This window comes from Hippichthys cyanospilos, chromosome 1, assembly GCF_059441005.1.
Source record: "Hippichthys cyanospilos isolate Australia breed blue-spotted pipefish chromosome 1, RoL_Hcya_1.0, whole genome shotgun sequence".
Classification (NCBI taxonomy): Eukaryota; Metazoa; Chordata; class Actinopteri; order Syngnathiformes; family Syngnathidae; genus Hippichthys; species Hippichthys cyanospilos.
Genome location: NC_142369.1, coordinates 502,367 through 515,921, shown reverse-complemented (window position 1 = coordinate 515,921; position 13,555 = coordinate 502,367). Strand labels below are relative to the sequence as shown.

At 54.0% G+C, this 13,555-nt stretch overlaps 2 protein-coding genes across 4 annotated transcripts; both read right to left on the bottom strand.

The window, feature by feature from the left end:
- Positions 1 to 38: 38 nt before the first annotated feature.
- On the bottom strand, positions 39 to 7,830 carry LOC148428497 (uncharacterized). 3 transcript variants are annotated; one of them, XM_088416166.1, is made up of 8 exons: positions 7,671 to 7,830; positions 5,957 to 6,066; positions 5,719 to 5,803; positions 5,421 to 5,616; positions 3,478 to 4,478; positions 2,633 to 3,417; positions 1,837 to 2,034; positions 39 to 1,161 (listed from the first exon to the last, which is right to left on the bottom strand). In XM_088416166.1, exons 1-8 carry the CDS (start codon positions 7,757 to 7,759, stop codon positions 884 to 886), a joined length of 2,742 nt encoding a protein of 913 aa, XP_088272292.1. In that variant the 5' UTR covers positions 7,760 to 7,830; the 3' UTR covers positions 39 to 883. The 3 variants fall into 3 exon arrangements, with proteins under 3 accessions (XP_088272292.1, XP_088272296.1, XP_088272299.1); XM_088416170.1 differs by having other exon boundaries at positions 1,837 to 1,998; XM_088416173.1 differs by lacking the exon at positions 7,671 to 7,830 and having other exon boundaries at positions 5,697 to 5,803; positions 5,957 to 6,029.
- A 702-nt stretch (positions 7,831 to 8,532) lies between these two features.
- Positions 8,533 to 12,917, bottom strand: LOC148428496 (uncharacterized). The gene is made up of 3 exons (XM_088433981.1): positions 11,543 to 12,917; positions 10,258 to 10,569; positions 8,533 to 9,460 (listed from the first exon to the last, which is right to left on the bottom strand). Exons 1-3 carry the CDS (start codon positions 11,741 to 11,743, stop codon positions 9,320 to 9,322), a joined length of 654 nt encoding a protein of 217 aa, XP_088290107.1. The 5' UTR covers positions 11,744 to 12,917; the 3' UTR covers positions 8,533 to 9,319.
- Positions 12,918 to 13,555: the final 638 nt, after the last annotated feature.

Sequence of the window (13,555 nt, the reverse complement as noted above, 5' to 3'; positions counted from 1 at the left end):
CAATTAAGCATTGACAAACGAATAAGAATGGTGACAAATTGAGAAAAAACAGCAAAGGGGATCCCTTTAATCACGGTGAGGTGAATATTAAGCACAACAACTCGGAACTTCCTCCCTGAAACATTACCCAAAAACACACATCAAAATCCAGTTGAAAAAAACAACACGCGCAGCCATTGACTTTAATACAGATATGTACAGTAAAGTATGTACACAGAAGACAAAACTAAGTCGAAGATCACCACTGGAGAATAATGACAACATTTGTCAGCTGAATATCAGTAGCCTCGGTAGAGGTGCGCCGCTGCCGCCGTGTGTGCCACAGTTACTTTTTTTTTCGTTTTTAATAATACTAACAATAAGAATACATAAACACACACTATACACAAAATGGTATCAGTCCGCACGAGGGCCTTGAAAGCAGCGAATCCCAGCCGTTGCGAGGAATGGTCCGATTTTCAATCGAGAATTCGAAGTCATCGTAACGATGCGGTCATATTTCAGCGGGTGACTTTCAAAGGGACTTCTTTATTCTTTCGTCGCCCGCCCCATAAATACGAGTAGGTATTTGTTTTCTAATGATAGAAAAAGGCGGCGGCGGGTTGGTTTCGGGGCCGGCCCCCGCCGGGTTCCCGCAGTTTGAGAAGCGCTGCTTTCAAAGGCTTGACACATTCAAGCCAATTGCGGGCGCAGCCCAAGGTCAATCGCCACTTTCTCTTTGGCTGCCGTCGACGACGAACGAGGGAAGGCGCGAGGATAAACGTCCGCCGCCCACCCCCGAATCGAGTCCTTCCATGTTCCGATTATGCCTGTGGGAATTGATCTTACGCTAAAGAGGGTTTGCTGGTGGTTCCTACCTTACCTCGCCGCCTTTTGTCCCGGCTCAACAGACGGCGGCGGCGGCCGCGGCCATGGCGGCGGCGGCCATGGCGGCGCTCTCCCGCTTCTCCTGCTTCTTCAGCAGCTGGATGCGGTTGTGCACGTAGAACTTGATGGCGCGCCAGTCACGCCGGTTGCTAACGAGAAGCGGGCAGAGCTGCAGGCAGCGCTCGCAGTCGGCCTTGGCGGGCACGCGCAGGTCGGCCAGGTTGCGCTTGAGGTGCGTTTCCACAGCCACGCGCTCCGCCTCCGACCAGGGGCGCTTCAGCACGCCGCGCTTCCCTACGGGATGGAAACGGGAAGCGGGGAGGAGTACAAAAAGGTATTTTCCGTTGTGAAGGTCCTGAAAAAAATGTGATCGCGTACATACTTGCAAAACGTCCGAGGAAATTTTTTTAAATGACAATTTTTTCAACAAAACTTGTCCGACTGCATCGAAAACAGTTGAGAACAGTTCAGAAAAGCAGAAAAAAAAATCCATGCAAATAATAAATCGGGAATTCTAAACGGTAGATACTTTCAATAAGGAAATTCCATTTTGTCAAAATGTGCAAAAATGTACGCGAATTACATTAAGTCAATCATAAAACTGAATTATAGAAGCTATTCATTTCAAGGGAAAAACCGGGCCCAAGCATAAATGCCAACGAGCTAAACGCATACAGCGCAGCACTATACGCTACAACATGATGAAGACCACAACTAATATTAACTAGCATGTTATCCACAGTCACAAGTTGTCCGATCAACAAAGTCAATTTGCCCGCATCGTCCTTGCAAAGAAAGTACAACTTCCAGACAGATTTCACAGAGACAAAACATCGTGTGCGTGAGTGACTGGCTGCTCTCCAAAGCTCACCGCCCTTCTCGCTACAACCCCCCCCCCCGCGGCGGCGGTCCGCACAGTATACGATGAGAGACGAGCGCGGAAAGGGAGGCGCGGGCGAGTCCGGTTACCTGATTTAGGCGGGAGCGACCTCCTTTTGGGGGCGACCGGGGGGCCGGCCGCCGAAGGGGCGGGCGCCCTCTTCTTCTTGGGGGGCCTGCCCGGTCCCTTCTTCTTCACTATCGCCTCCACCTTTTCGGGAACCTCCCCCTTCGCGTCCTCCGTCTCCGAGCCTTCCGAGAAGGAGTCCACAGAGTTGCCGGACATCACTGGCGGACGGACACAAAAGACGTTCCCGTTTCCTATTTTGCTCCCCTATCGGTTGCCGCCCGCGCCCCGTCATCGCAAAGTCTCCAGACGTTTTATTTGGCCGCGAGGCCGAGACCGGTCCCAAAGAGTCGAGATTACCCTCCAACGCAAAAACCTCCTTCTTATTTTCGAATATTTCGGAATCGTTAATAACGGGGCAACTTGTTTCAAGAAAAAAAAAACATTCGCGCACTAAAAATTTAGCAAATGGAGAGGACGGATCACATTTTCAAACCGAGGCTTCAAAAATCTAACGCAAGAGACGCCGCGAGGAAAACGGCAAACAAGCAAAGCGGCCAAATCTGAATAGCGCATACGCGGTATAAGACGTTTGCAGATTTGCTTGCACTCTGCCAAAAGCGAAGGTTTCGAAGCGGACGGCGAGTCCCGTCGCGCGATACGGCTTGATGGCCGTTTGTTTTTTTTCCCGCCTAACGCTGGAAGGCAATTTTCCGCCAGGTTATCGGCCGGACAACGACGGGCGTTAGAGCGCGAAAGGGAAAGGGCTTCCCGATTTCAAAGGAAAGGTCTCGGGCCCCTCGGCGACTCCGATCTTACCGTCCAACTCCAGACAAATGTGCTGCAGGCTCATCCCGCGGAACAGCACGCCCTCCTTCTCGCCGTACAGAACCACGCGGCCCACCCGCCCCATCAAGGCGGCGTCGCGCGAGATGGAGGAGCAGCTCTGCGTTACGTGGTATTCGGTCTCCAAGAAGTTCTCCAGGCGCTCGGTGGCCTCGCCCTGAGCCTGTCCCTCCTCCAGGAGCAGGAGCTGCGTGAGGATGGCCACCTGCCGGCGAACCCGCGTCCCCGTGATGGCGCCGGGGTTCTTGATGCCGCCGGCTCGCGCCAGGTTCCTCAGGAGGTCGGTGCCGCGGAGCGGGGTGGCGGGGGAATGATACGGGCGGGAGAAGACGTAGGGGCTCTCGGGGTCCACGCCCACGTCGCCGGCGGTTTGAAGAAGCAGATCCAGGCACGGCTCGCAGCCGGGCGGCAGAATGAGCGGCTGGACGCGGCCGCGTTTCCCCATGACGCCGGCTCGAGGGAGGTGGCGCAAGACCCGGCGCTCGAAGGGTGACAGGAGGGCCTCGGCGGCGCCGGGGGAACCCTCCTGCGGGGCGGCCCGCTTGCGGTAGTCCTGGATGGTGAGCTTGGCCACCTCGCACTCGCGATGGCGGTTGTAGAGGATCAGCAAGGAGAGGCTGGCGTGGCACAGCTGACGCCAGGCCTCGGCCGAGCGCGAGCGGCCCAGCGACAGGAAGGAGGCGTGCTGCCGCCGCCGGAGGTAGGTCACCAGCGTGGACAGCGAAGACAGCAGCGGAGACATGTGGTGCCGCCGGGACCTGAAAGGAGGGCGAGCGATAAACGGGCGCGGACGAGTCTCGGATAACCCGGGGGCTAACCTGCCGGCCTCTCCGTTCCTCTCCTCCGGCGCGTCCGCGTCTCCGTCCGCGCTCAGGTCCAGATCTTCTTCCGGGTCGATGTCCGGCTCCGGCGTGGGAGGCGGAGCCAGCTCCTCTTCAACTCGCTCCGCCTCCACCTTTTGCTGCTCCTCCAGCTTCTCCTTCTTCATCCGGCGCCCCCTCCTGGGAGGGGACGGGGGAGGCGGCGTGGGGCTCTTGACCCGGGGCGCCGGCGGAGGGACGGCGCGCCTGCCGCCGGCCGGCGGCGAGCTCGCCGCCGCCTTCTTCTGAGTAGGCGGCGACAGGGAGAGCGAGAACGAAACGGCGGCCGAGCGAGCGCCCGGCGATTCGCGCTCCCTGGAGAAGAGCGAGGGCGGGGGCGCCGGGCCGGGGGCCGAAGCCCGCGGGACGGCAAAGGAATGGCTTCGGGTCGCGGGGGCGGGCGAGGGGTTGCCGTTTGCGCGGAGATGCGCCAGCTCCATGGCCGATCGCACCTCGGGTTGACCGGCGTGATGCTTCTCCAGGTGGCGCGCCAAAGAGCGGTAGTGGCGCCCGCAGTACGGACAATGCTGGCGCCGGCTCACCGGGGCGCCCCCCGAGCCGCCGATGTTTATGTTGATGTTGTTGTTGATGTTTGTGGTCGGGGGGCCCATGGCGCCGACCGGCTGCGCGTCCGACCTGGCGGGGGGCGCCGAGAAGGACGAGCAGGGGCGCCCCGGCCCCCGGGGGGAGGCGGGCGCGCCCTTTTTCTTGGCGCCGACCGCCATCTTGCGTTTCTTGCGGCGCCGAAGCATCCGGCCCCGCATCTCCTCCATTTCCTCTTCCTCTTCCTCCTCCTCCTCGTCTTCGTCGTCATCCTCCTCCTCCTCCTCGTCCTCCTCGCGGTCCGAGTCGCTGGGCTCGGAGTGGGTGAGCGGCGAGGACGAGGGCGACAGGGACCAGGAGGGCGTGAGGTAGTCTGATACCGAGAGGGATAGAGGGTGGGGCCCGGCCTCTTCATCCTGGGGGCACGCACGCAACATGCGCACAAACCATCACATTTGGAAAACGGACGACGCGCAAGATCTGCTGTCGAATTCGGTGCTACGAAGGCGAAAGTTTGGAAAGCCTATTTCTTAAAAAAATGAAGAGGTGAAATCATGCAAGATATTAACTGTCGAAAAAACACAGCAGGGAAGCGAAGGGCGTTACAGATCAAACGGCGCGATCCACAAGTTGGGCAAAAGGTGCGCGCTTTGAAGAACGTAAATGATTGACACGCATTCGGGTTTGACTGACTTATAGCGAGTGACTGACTAATAGTTTTTTCTTCGAAGCGGCAATACGAAGCCAAAAATCTGGGTGTTTTTAAACCTTTGAATGTAGCGCATACATAGGCAACCCGATCCAAGTAGCCCCTTGAGGGTTTTTTTCAACAAAGACAGTTTGTTTTAGGGAACGGGTATAAAACGGGGCTAAAAAAAATAGCAGATATTTTTAAAATATGCCACGCGCGAGTGACGGACAGGAGAAAGCGCCCGTGGCCCAAGGGCCCGTTCCTCAGACCGGAGAAAGCGCCCGTGGCCCAAGGGCCCGTTCCTCAGACCGGAGAAAGCGCCCGTGGCCCAAGGGCCCGTTCCTCAGACCGGAGAAAGCGCCCGTGGCCCAAGGGCCCGTTCCTCAGACCGGAGAAAGCGCCCGTGGCCCAGGGGCCCGTTCCTCAGACCGGAGAAAGCGCCCGTGGCCCAGGGGCCCGTTCCTCAGACCGGAGAAAGCGCCCGTGGCCCAAGGGCCCGTTCCTCAGACCGGAGAAAGCGCCCGTGGCCCAGGGGCCCGTTCCTCAGACCGGAGAAAGCGCCCGTGGCCCAAGGGCCCGTTCCTCAGACCGGAGAAAGCGCCCGTGGCCCAGGGGCCCGTTCCTCAGACCGGAGAAAGCGCCAGTCGCCCAGGGGCCCGTTCCTCACCATGGCGTTCTCGCCCCAGTCGGTCAGGCTGTAGTCCACCGTGATCTCCTCCCCTTTGGCGATGTCCCGGATGGCTATGACCACCAGCCGCACCTGCGTCCCGCAGTGCACCTCGCGAATTCGGCAGTTGGGCGGCGGGTGGAAGAGCACGGGTCCCCGGACGCCGCCCGCCCCTTCCTCGCCCAGCTCCGGCACGCTGGCCAAACGAAAGAAAAAGCGCGCCCGTGAGCATTGGGCGAACCTCCACGATGACGGAGGCGGAGTCTGCGTAGTTACCATGGTAACGGGTCCTCCTTACCAGAGCTGAGCAGGGTCCGCTAGGTAGTACGGACTCCCCGGGGGAGGGAGGCCGTCCTCGGCTCCCTCTGGATACTGGCCGTCACCTGAACGGACGAGGTCTCGCTTTGAGCGCCGTTCGAACAAAGTCGCCGACGGTCCCGCCGGGATTCCGCGGGACGGAAAAGCCGTCCCCCGCCGCGATCGCTCGCGATATCGCGGAGGGGCCGAATCGACCGAGGGCGCGTGCGCGCGCTGACCGGGGCTGTAGCTGTGTTCGGACATGCTCTCCTCCTCCTCATCTTCTGTCACGTAGGCTCGGTCGCACACCTTCACCGGTGTCCCCTTGCGCTTCCTCCCGCAAACACGGCTGGGGAAACAAAACAGAATAGCCGTCATCTCCTCAAATACACAACTTTTCCAAGACGCGACGTCCTCCACGCGTACTCGCTTTTCAGAATTTCTTTGAGAAAATCCTGCCTTCGAAAACGTCTTTGTTATACGCCTTTTTGTTTCCGTACGTCGGTTGAAGCATATGTAGGTCGGGGGCTGCGGATCGGCCGCCTCGCGACCAGGGCTCGCGGCTTCCAAGCGTGACAATCGAGCGAGATATGGAGATCCCGGCGGCTCCCGATGCCGCCTCGTCCCAAGGGGAATACGTATGCAAAGCGCTTTAAGAGAACTTGCGTCCGCCTGCTCGAAAATCGGACTCCTTGCACATTTTTCCCGAGACCGTACATAAATCGTTCTGAAGTTGTCATTTTCCATGTTTCTTTGCAAAAAAGTTGTATATACATTTTCCAAAGCGCACCCCTATTCAAATCCCAAATGAAACAATATAAAAGATCAGATTTTTATCAAATCTCAACAAATAAATCAATACATAAATACTAGACTTGACACAGGTCTGATGAGCTGGATTTGTCATCTGAAATTGAGCATTTTTATGACTGCTTGCAATGTCATCATTTGCTGAACCATCACTGACGGCAATTGTTTGGAGTGACAAAATAAGACATTACAGCAAATAAGCTATTGCTATTCCTAACTCCAGGGACATTGTGGTTTCTCAGAATATGTAGTCAAATGTTTGTTTGTTTTTTATTGTTTCGTAATTCATGTTGTTGTTGTGCTGGGGTCACCCAACTGCATAATTTTCTTCCAATGAATAACTTTACATAAATCATTTCAAAGGGTTTCAAATAGACTGGGGCATCGGCTGGCGAGCTTGATGGAGTTTTCTTTTTTTCGCCTCTAAAATCCTGCCCGTGTAAACCTTATGAGAGAAATAAAGACGTTTCGGTTCAAATTCGTATATACTTGTATATGTGACAATAAAAAAAACTTGAAATCGTGTTTCAGGCAAAAGGCGATGTGGATCATTTCCCCTGCGACGTAGGGGTGTTAATAGGACTGAAGATCCTTTTTTGTACAGTTATAAAAATGCATTGTGCAGGTTTGGATGCTGCGTACACGATGAAGCTCACGATGATCGGGGTGGAGCATGTCCATCTAGTCCGAGATCGACTCGAATCCGACTAGAGTCCATCTGATGCTCCCCACCGGGCTCGCGATGCTAACGCGGCGGCTAACCAGTTAGCTTACCGTCGCGTCAAAACAACACGACAAACCGGGCCGCGGGAACCATACCAAGAACCGAAAGAAAGCAGCGAAGCGACTGCTTGCGAGCGGGACGGCAGAGCCGTGACTCTCAGACAGGCCAAAACGCCCGAAATGGACGCTTTTCGCATTAAAAAAAAAAGAAGAAAAAAACATGAGAGAGAGAGAGAGAGAGAGAGAGAGAGAGAGGGAGAGAGTGAGAGAGAGAGAGAGAGAGAGAGAGAGAGAGAGAGAGAGAGGGAGGGAGGGAGGGAGGGAGGGGGGGCGCCTGTGAGATAGAGCCTAGCTAACAAAGCCCCGCGAATACGAAGGGAGCGGATCACAACGCCGGCCCGACGACCGGCTGCCACTCACCCCCGCGGCGGCGGCTTGCTTCCGTCACCGTCGCTGTCGAGCGTCGGCGGCTCCCGGTAGTCAAAAGGCGAGCGCACATTCTCCGCCATTAGGACTGGCAGCCAGCGATTCCCTCCAGTCGGCGGCCGCGGCGCGTTCCCTCCTCCCGACTGGCGGTGGAAGGGGGATAGCCGCGCGTGCGCAAAACATCCTTTTCAGGAGATTGACTGTTCGACTGGCGGGCGCACTTTCGCAACACGAACAGAAATAGTTTGCACTCCTACTCCGTCGAATCTCAAAATTATTGTGTTTCTTACAATAAATAAATACCGTATTTATAACCATAAAACATTACAGAACCGTCAAAGAATAAATGCAGCCCTTGAAAGTTTCACTATAGTTTCACTATTTTTTAATGTTTTAAGATATTATAGTGTAAAGCTAACGTAAAAAATAGAAACGAATGGATTTTTGTTACTTTTAAAATCGTTTGACGTGGAAAAAAGTACGTTGATCTGTTTTTTTTTTGTTTGTTTTTTTTACGATTTTTGTTTTCCTTCATTGGAGTAAAATGATGACTTTGTGTTGAATGCTTTTTATTCTCATTAAATGACCACTAATTCAGTTAACGCTTGTATTTGCCTTTTTTCTCAAAGAAAAATCAAATCCGCTTCTGACCTTTTCCCTTCAAATTAACTAACTTCCGACCAGTGAAGACAAGCACAAAGATGGATGTGCTAATAACAGGAATAAAAAAAAGTGTTTCCTTGGTTGAATATATATATATATATATATATATATATATAAGAGAGAGAGCGAGAGAGAGAGAGAGAGAGAGATACACACACAGATAAACATCAAGAAGAACTCTGTAAGATTTTTTTTCTCTTTAATTGTGATTTATTTCTGGCAACCCCAAAATTTGATCCGCTCCCATTTTGGGTCCTCGACCCCTGAGGTTGGGGAACCTCTGGTAGTTCCAACATGGTAGCAGCACATTCAAGTAAAGCATCGGGAGCAAACCATACAAACAAATAAGTCCATCCTTTTAGGAATCATTGAGAGTGAGGATAACAACAACAAAAAACTGTCACAGTTTGTCAGTCAGTCAGGTATTTTTGGCTACTCCTAGCAGTTAGATTGTTAGTGTTAAATATGTTGTAATAAATAAAATAAATAAGACACAGGAAAGTTGGAAAGTGGGTCACCGCACACGAGCCTCGCAGCAAACGGCGGCCAACTGGAGGTCATTTTAGCACTCGCGCAGGAAATACCGGCCGGGCAAAGCCGGGACTTATTAAAGGAGCTTAGTTGTTAGTGAAGCGGCGTTGCTCCGCGGGATTTGGACAGCGACCGTGGAGCTTGCCTTTTTATACTCCGGCTCCCGCGACGACAGGAAACAAAAATAAACGGCGGTAAATTCTTGTCGTCCCGGGCGGGGTCACCTAAAATTGCATTCTTATCACTGTTGCGGCTGTTCAAAGTGATTCACAGATCAACATTACTGTCTCCGTAAAACGCCGATGGCCAATCAGAGCGGAAAACGATCACGCGAGCCTGGAGGTTGCGGAGCGGAAGTTTATCGAGAGAGAGGGCGTCGCTGTCCAATTCCTCTCCAACGGATACAAAAGGATGCGGGCGGTTAGTGTGAAGTGAGTTTGTCTGGCGCTTTAGATGTCCCGCGTTCCTTCCCGTTGCGCGTGGAGGGCGTGCAGAGCCTGCGCGGCGCGGTCGGCCCAGTGGACCAGCTCCAGCAGCACGCGATGCGTCCACATTTTCAGCTGGAAGACCCCCCCGCCTCCGTCCGTCTCCTTGCCGCAAAAGAACCGAGAGAGTCATCGTAACGTTTGGGATGGGGCTGGCCTCCGCATATTATGACACGCGCACGCTCCGACACCCGCGCGGAACGGTCGGTCTCATCCCGAGTGATACGAGTGGCGCGCTTTATCTAAGGAAGGTGGAGGAAATAAACCCTGTTTGAGTCTCTCACGATGTGCGCTGAGATACATTTGTTTCCAAAAGTATTTCATTCGAGGCAGACATTTGGCACTTTCATTCCACGCTGTAAGAAAAAAACGGGCAAGAAAAGACAAGCTACAGCACACGATTAGTTCAATTTCACTACGCTTGGCGTTGGATAAACGTTAATTACTGTAAACCAGAGTGCAGAGGTTATGGGTTGGCTTGCGGCTTGCATGTTCTTCCGACGGCTGCTTGGGTTTTGTCAAGATTGTAAAAACAAGCGGGGCGGGTGCGCGTTTGCGAATGACCGATTGACTTTGCCTGCCCCGCGATCGGCCGGCAAGCGGCGCGGGGTTTACTCGGCTCAGTATCTGAGCGGGGCTGCGCTAGGCTGCCCGCGACCCCGGTGAGCGTAAGCGGCTAAAATGGATTTTTGTGAAAAGAAATCAATATGTCAATAAAAACGTTCTTTTAGGCCATTTGGCCGGATGGGGACGGCCCCGCTATTAAAGCCCCCCGAAGGTACCCCATACCTGGAAAAAAAAAAGGCCGCTATCGGCCCGATACCCATACCGGGTATTGGTACCGGAGCGTCGCGGGTGGTCAAACTGACACGGAAGAACGGACGCAGGTGTAAAACCGGTACCTCATCGCAGCGGACGTCCGGGGTGACCTCCAACGCGACGTCGTCCGTCCGCAGCAGGTATCCGGTGGTGCGGAGCAAATGCTCCAGCCGGACTCGGACGTTGCGGCGCAGGGTCTCGTAGTCGCCCTCCGGCCGGCCCCACTCCTCCTCCGCCCGGGCGATGGCGCAGTGCAGCAGGCCCAGGCACCGGCGCAGGGCGGCGTGCAGCCGCCGCACCGCCTCCTCCGGGTCGGGCTCCTCGGGGCCCGGGCTCAGGGACACCATGCGCCCGCCCTCGGGGGGATGCTCCGACAGGAAGGTCTCCCGCTCCGTCTGGTTTCGCCGTCGTATCGATTATTCAAAGAAGCCCGGGCCATCCATTAGGGAGGCCGGAGACCGCAGGGGGAAATGGCTGGCCGCTTGCTTTTAGTCTGATTACCGGACCCGCGAGAGTGTTTTCGCCGCCGCGCTTGACCGATGCGCAGCGACAGTTCAAACGAGTCGCAATTTTGCAACGCCCATCCATCTAGGATACGAGGCCTTCTCGGGCGAGAGTGCAAATATCTTTGAAGACAAACGGAGCGGTCCGCTCGCAACTGATTCAATAGCTTGAGAAAGAAATGATGGGGATGAACGCGAACACGCGCACGCATCTGGGACGCCAGACGCACGTTGGGTCCATATGTAATCTAACAAAATCTCCAGGGCCAAAAGAAAAGAAGGGAGAAAAATAAAAACGGGAACTTTTTCTGAAGATTTTTTTTTTGTCCAGACGTAACCGGGGAAAATCTACATTTTAAACACGCATACGGACTGAATTTACTTAATTGAATTTCATCAAGTGGTTGCACTTGCTTCGAGATGCGTTTCTAAACAGATTATATGCTAGAAAACGGCGTAATAAAATGAAGGAAATCCCGCACAAAAAAAGACAGGCAAAAGCATAAAATTGCATGCGGGATAAAAAGTCAACTATAAATGACATATATTTACTTAAGACTATTGTCAGGTTTTCCTCAAAACCATCAAATACAAGCATGCAAATGCAAAAACGTAACACGAAATGTAAGTTAAAATCCAAACCATGAGGATATTGAGTAAATATCGAAGCCCCGAAAATTCGACGCCTATACACAAACGGGACATTTCCATGAGCACTTGTGATGCATTGCAGTCGCGCGCCGCAACCCCCGCTCGCCTCGTAACTTGAAGAAACGTAGCGTTAAACGTACCGTTTTACAAGTGCGGATGACGGGGCGGTGTATCAATACCATGAATTTCGGATGCCAACATAAGCGAGACTCACGTATAACTGGAGCAGGCGGGAGCACTCGTAGTGCAGCAGCCGGGCGAGGGACAGCGCTTTCCCCGTCGGCGATCCATCGGGCACCGGCATCTCCTCCTGCTCCTGCTCCTGCTCCTGCTCCCGCTCCCGCTCCTGCCCCAGCTCCTGCTCCCGCTCCAGCTCCAGCTCCAGCTCCAGCTCCCGCTGCTGCTGCTCGGCCATTCCGCACTCGGTCGCTCCACTCCGAATCGGCTTCGCTCGCGGCCCACCCACCGAGCGAGGGGCGATGCCGAAAGGTGCTGGCTTCGCTTGCCGGCTGGCGAGGGGGGCGGGGGCGGAAAGCAAAGCGCGTCTCGGCCGGTCGGTGTCGCCGCAGGGGAGCGCTAATTGGTTCCGGACAGCGCAGGCGGCCGGGGGGCGTTATTAGGTGGACGCACAGGGGAGCCTTTCTCCGCACGGGCGCCCACCCACTCGGGCAGCTATGCCCAACTCGCTTGGTATTCCTTGGCTTTTGCTCGTTTCTTTGTTTTGTTTTTATCGCCACTTTGATGTCGTTTGTGGACCAAAAAAATCAAATCGCTACTTTTCATTGGATGGACACAATTTTTCATTTGAAAAACATCTCCCGTCGACTGCAAAAGCGGGCGGGGGACGGGGCGGCGGTTTGCACGTCCGCCTCCCACTCCCACTCCCACTCCCACTCCCACTCCAGGGACCCGAGCTCAAATCCACCGGGGTCCAGCCTTCCTCTGTGGAGTTTGCATGTTCCTCCCCAGGCCGGTGCGGGTTCTCTTCCTCCCACGCTCCATGCGCGCGCATGGCAGGTGCACCGGTGGGTGCGCGAATGCTTGTTCGTCTCTGTTTGCCTTGCGACTGGCCGGTAAACCACCTCAGGGTGCCCGAAGCCAGCTGGGAAAGGCACCAGCAAGTACGCGAACATAAGCTGCTCTAGGAAATGGATGGATGAAAATGCAGGGCTAAGGTAATGACCAATCATGGCTCAGCTTGTGAGCGTCACGTGACCGCACAAAGAAAACAGGCGAGGCGTGATTGGTCTAACACGAACCCTGAGCGTATGATGCCGTTTTCAGTCGACAAAAACGGGAAACTTGTGTCTTTAAAGGTGTCGCAGACCCCCCGATCAAGGTTGACGCTTTTACTGGTGCTTGGATCTTTTATTTATGAGCGACATTGTCATTTTTCACCTTCATCACCAATCACCTTCACCATCACCATAAGAGCTGAAATCAATGTTTAAACATGTACTAACAAACTCAAAGTTTTGTTCCAACTGTAATCAAACGCGCATGAAATGAAATTAAACAGGAAATGAAAACACACCTTTTGCCTCTTCGGAGGGACTTGCTGGCTATCGTTCAGACAAAACTACCGTCAAAGCTCAAAGCTCCGTGCCAACAATCAAGTCACCTTTTATATACAAAAAACCGGAAGCGCGAAAGAAAAATAAAAGTGTCGGATACGAACCGGAAGATGCCTTTCTAGGAAACCATGGCCATAATGGTTATTTACAAAAGGTATTGACTATTAAATATATAAGTTTTATTGAAAAAAGTCAACCTCTTCTACATGAATTTTCCTTTTACGGCCGTTTGGTTCAACCAACCTAGAATGTTTAATAAACAACAAACCAGAAGGAAGACAAGTAGAGTTGACTGGTGAGGTTAGCGGGCAGAGACCCGCAACTTCTCAGATCTCTAATGCACACCTTGTCCGCTCCTCATTCATTCATGAAGGTTGGCCCTTACGGCTTGGGGTAGCCGTACGGCAATCGGTATGCGATCGTGGGGGGTGAGGGGGGGCAATTCCGCGCAGTGAGCTTCTTTCTCAGAAACGCATTGACCGACCCCATCCTCTTCCGTCCTTGGGTCGGGTCGCAGCTGTGATGTCATCTTCGGCGGACAGAAAGTGAGAAAATGCCCGCCCGCTCTAAGATGAATAGAACCGCATAGAATTTGTAGCGTAATTCATAATTCACAACGCAATAGCAAGGTTATTTAGTCAAGCGGGGCGGGG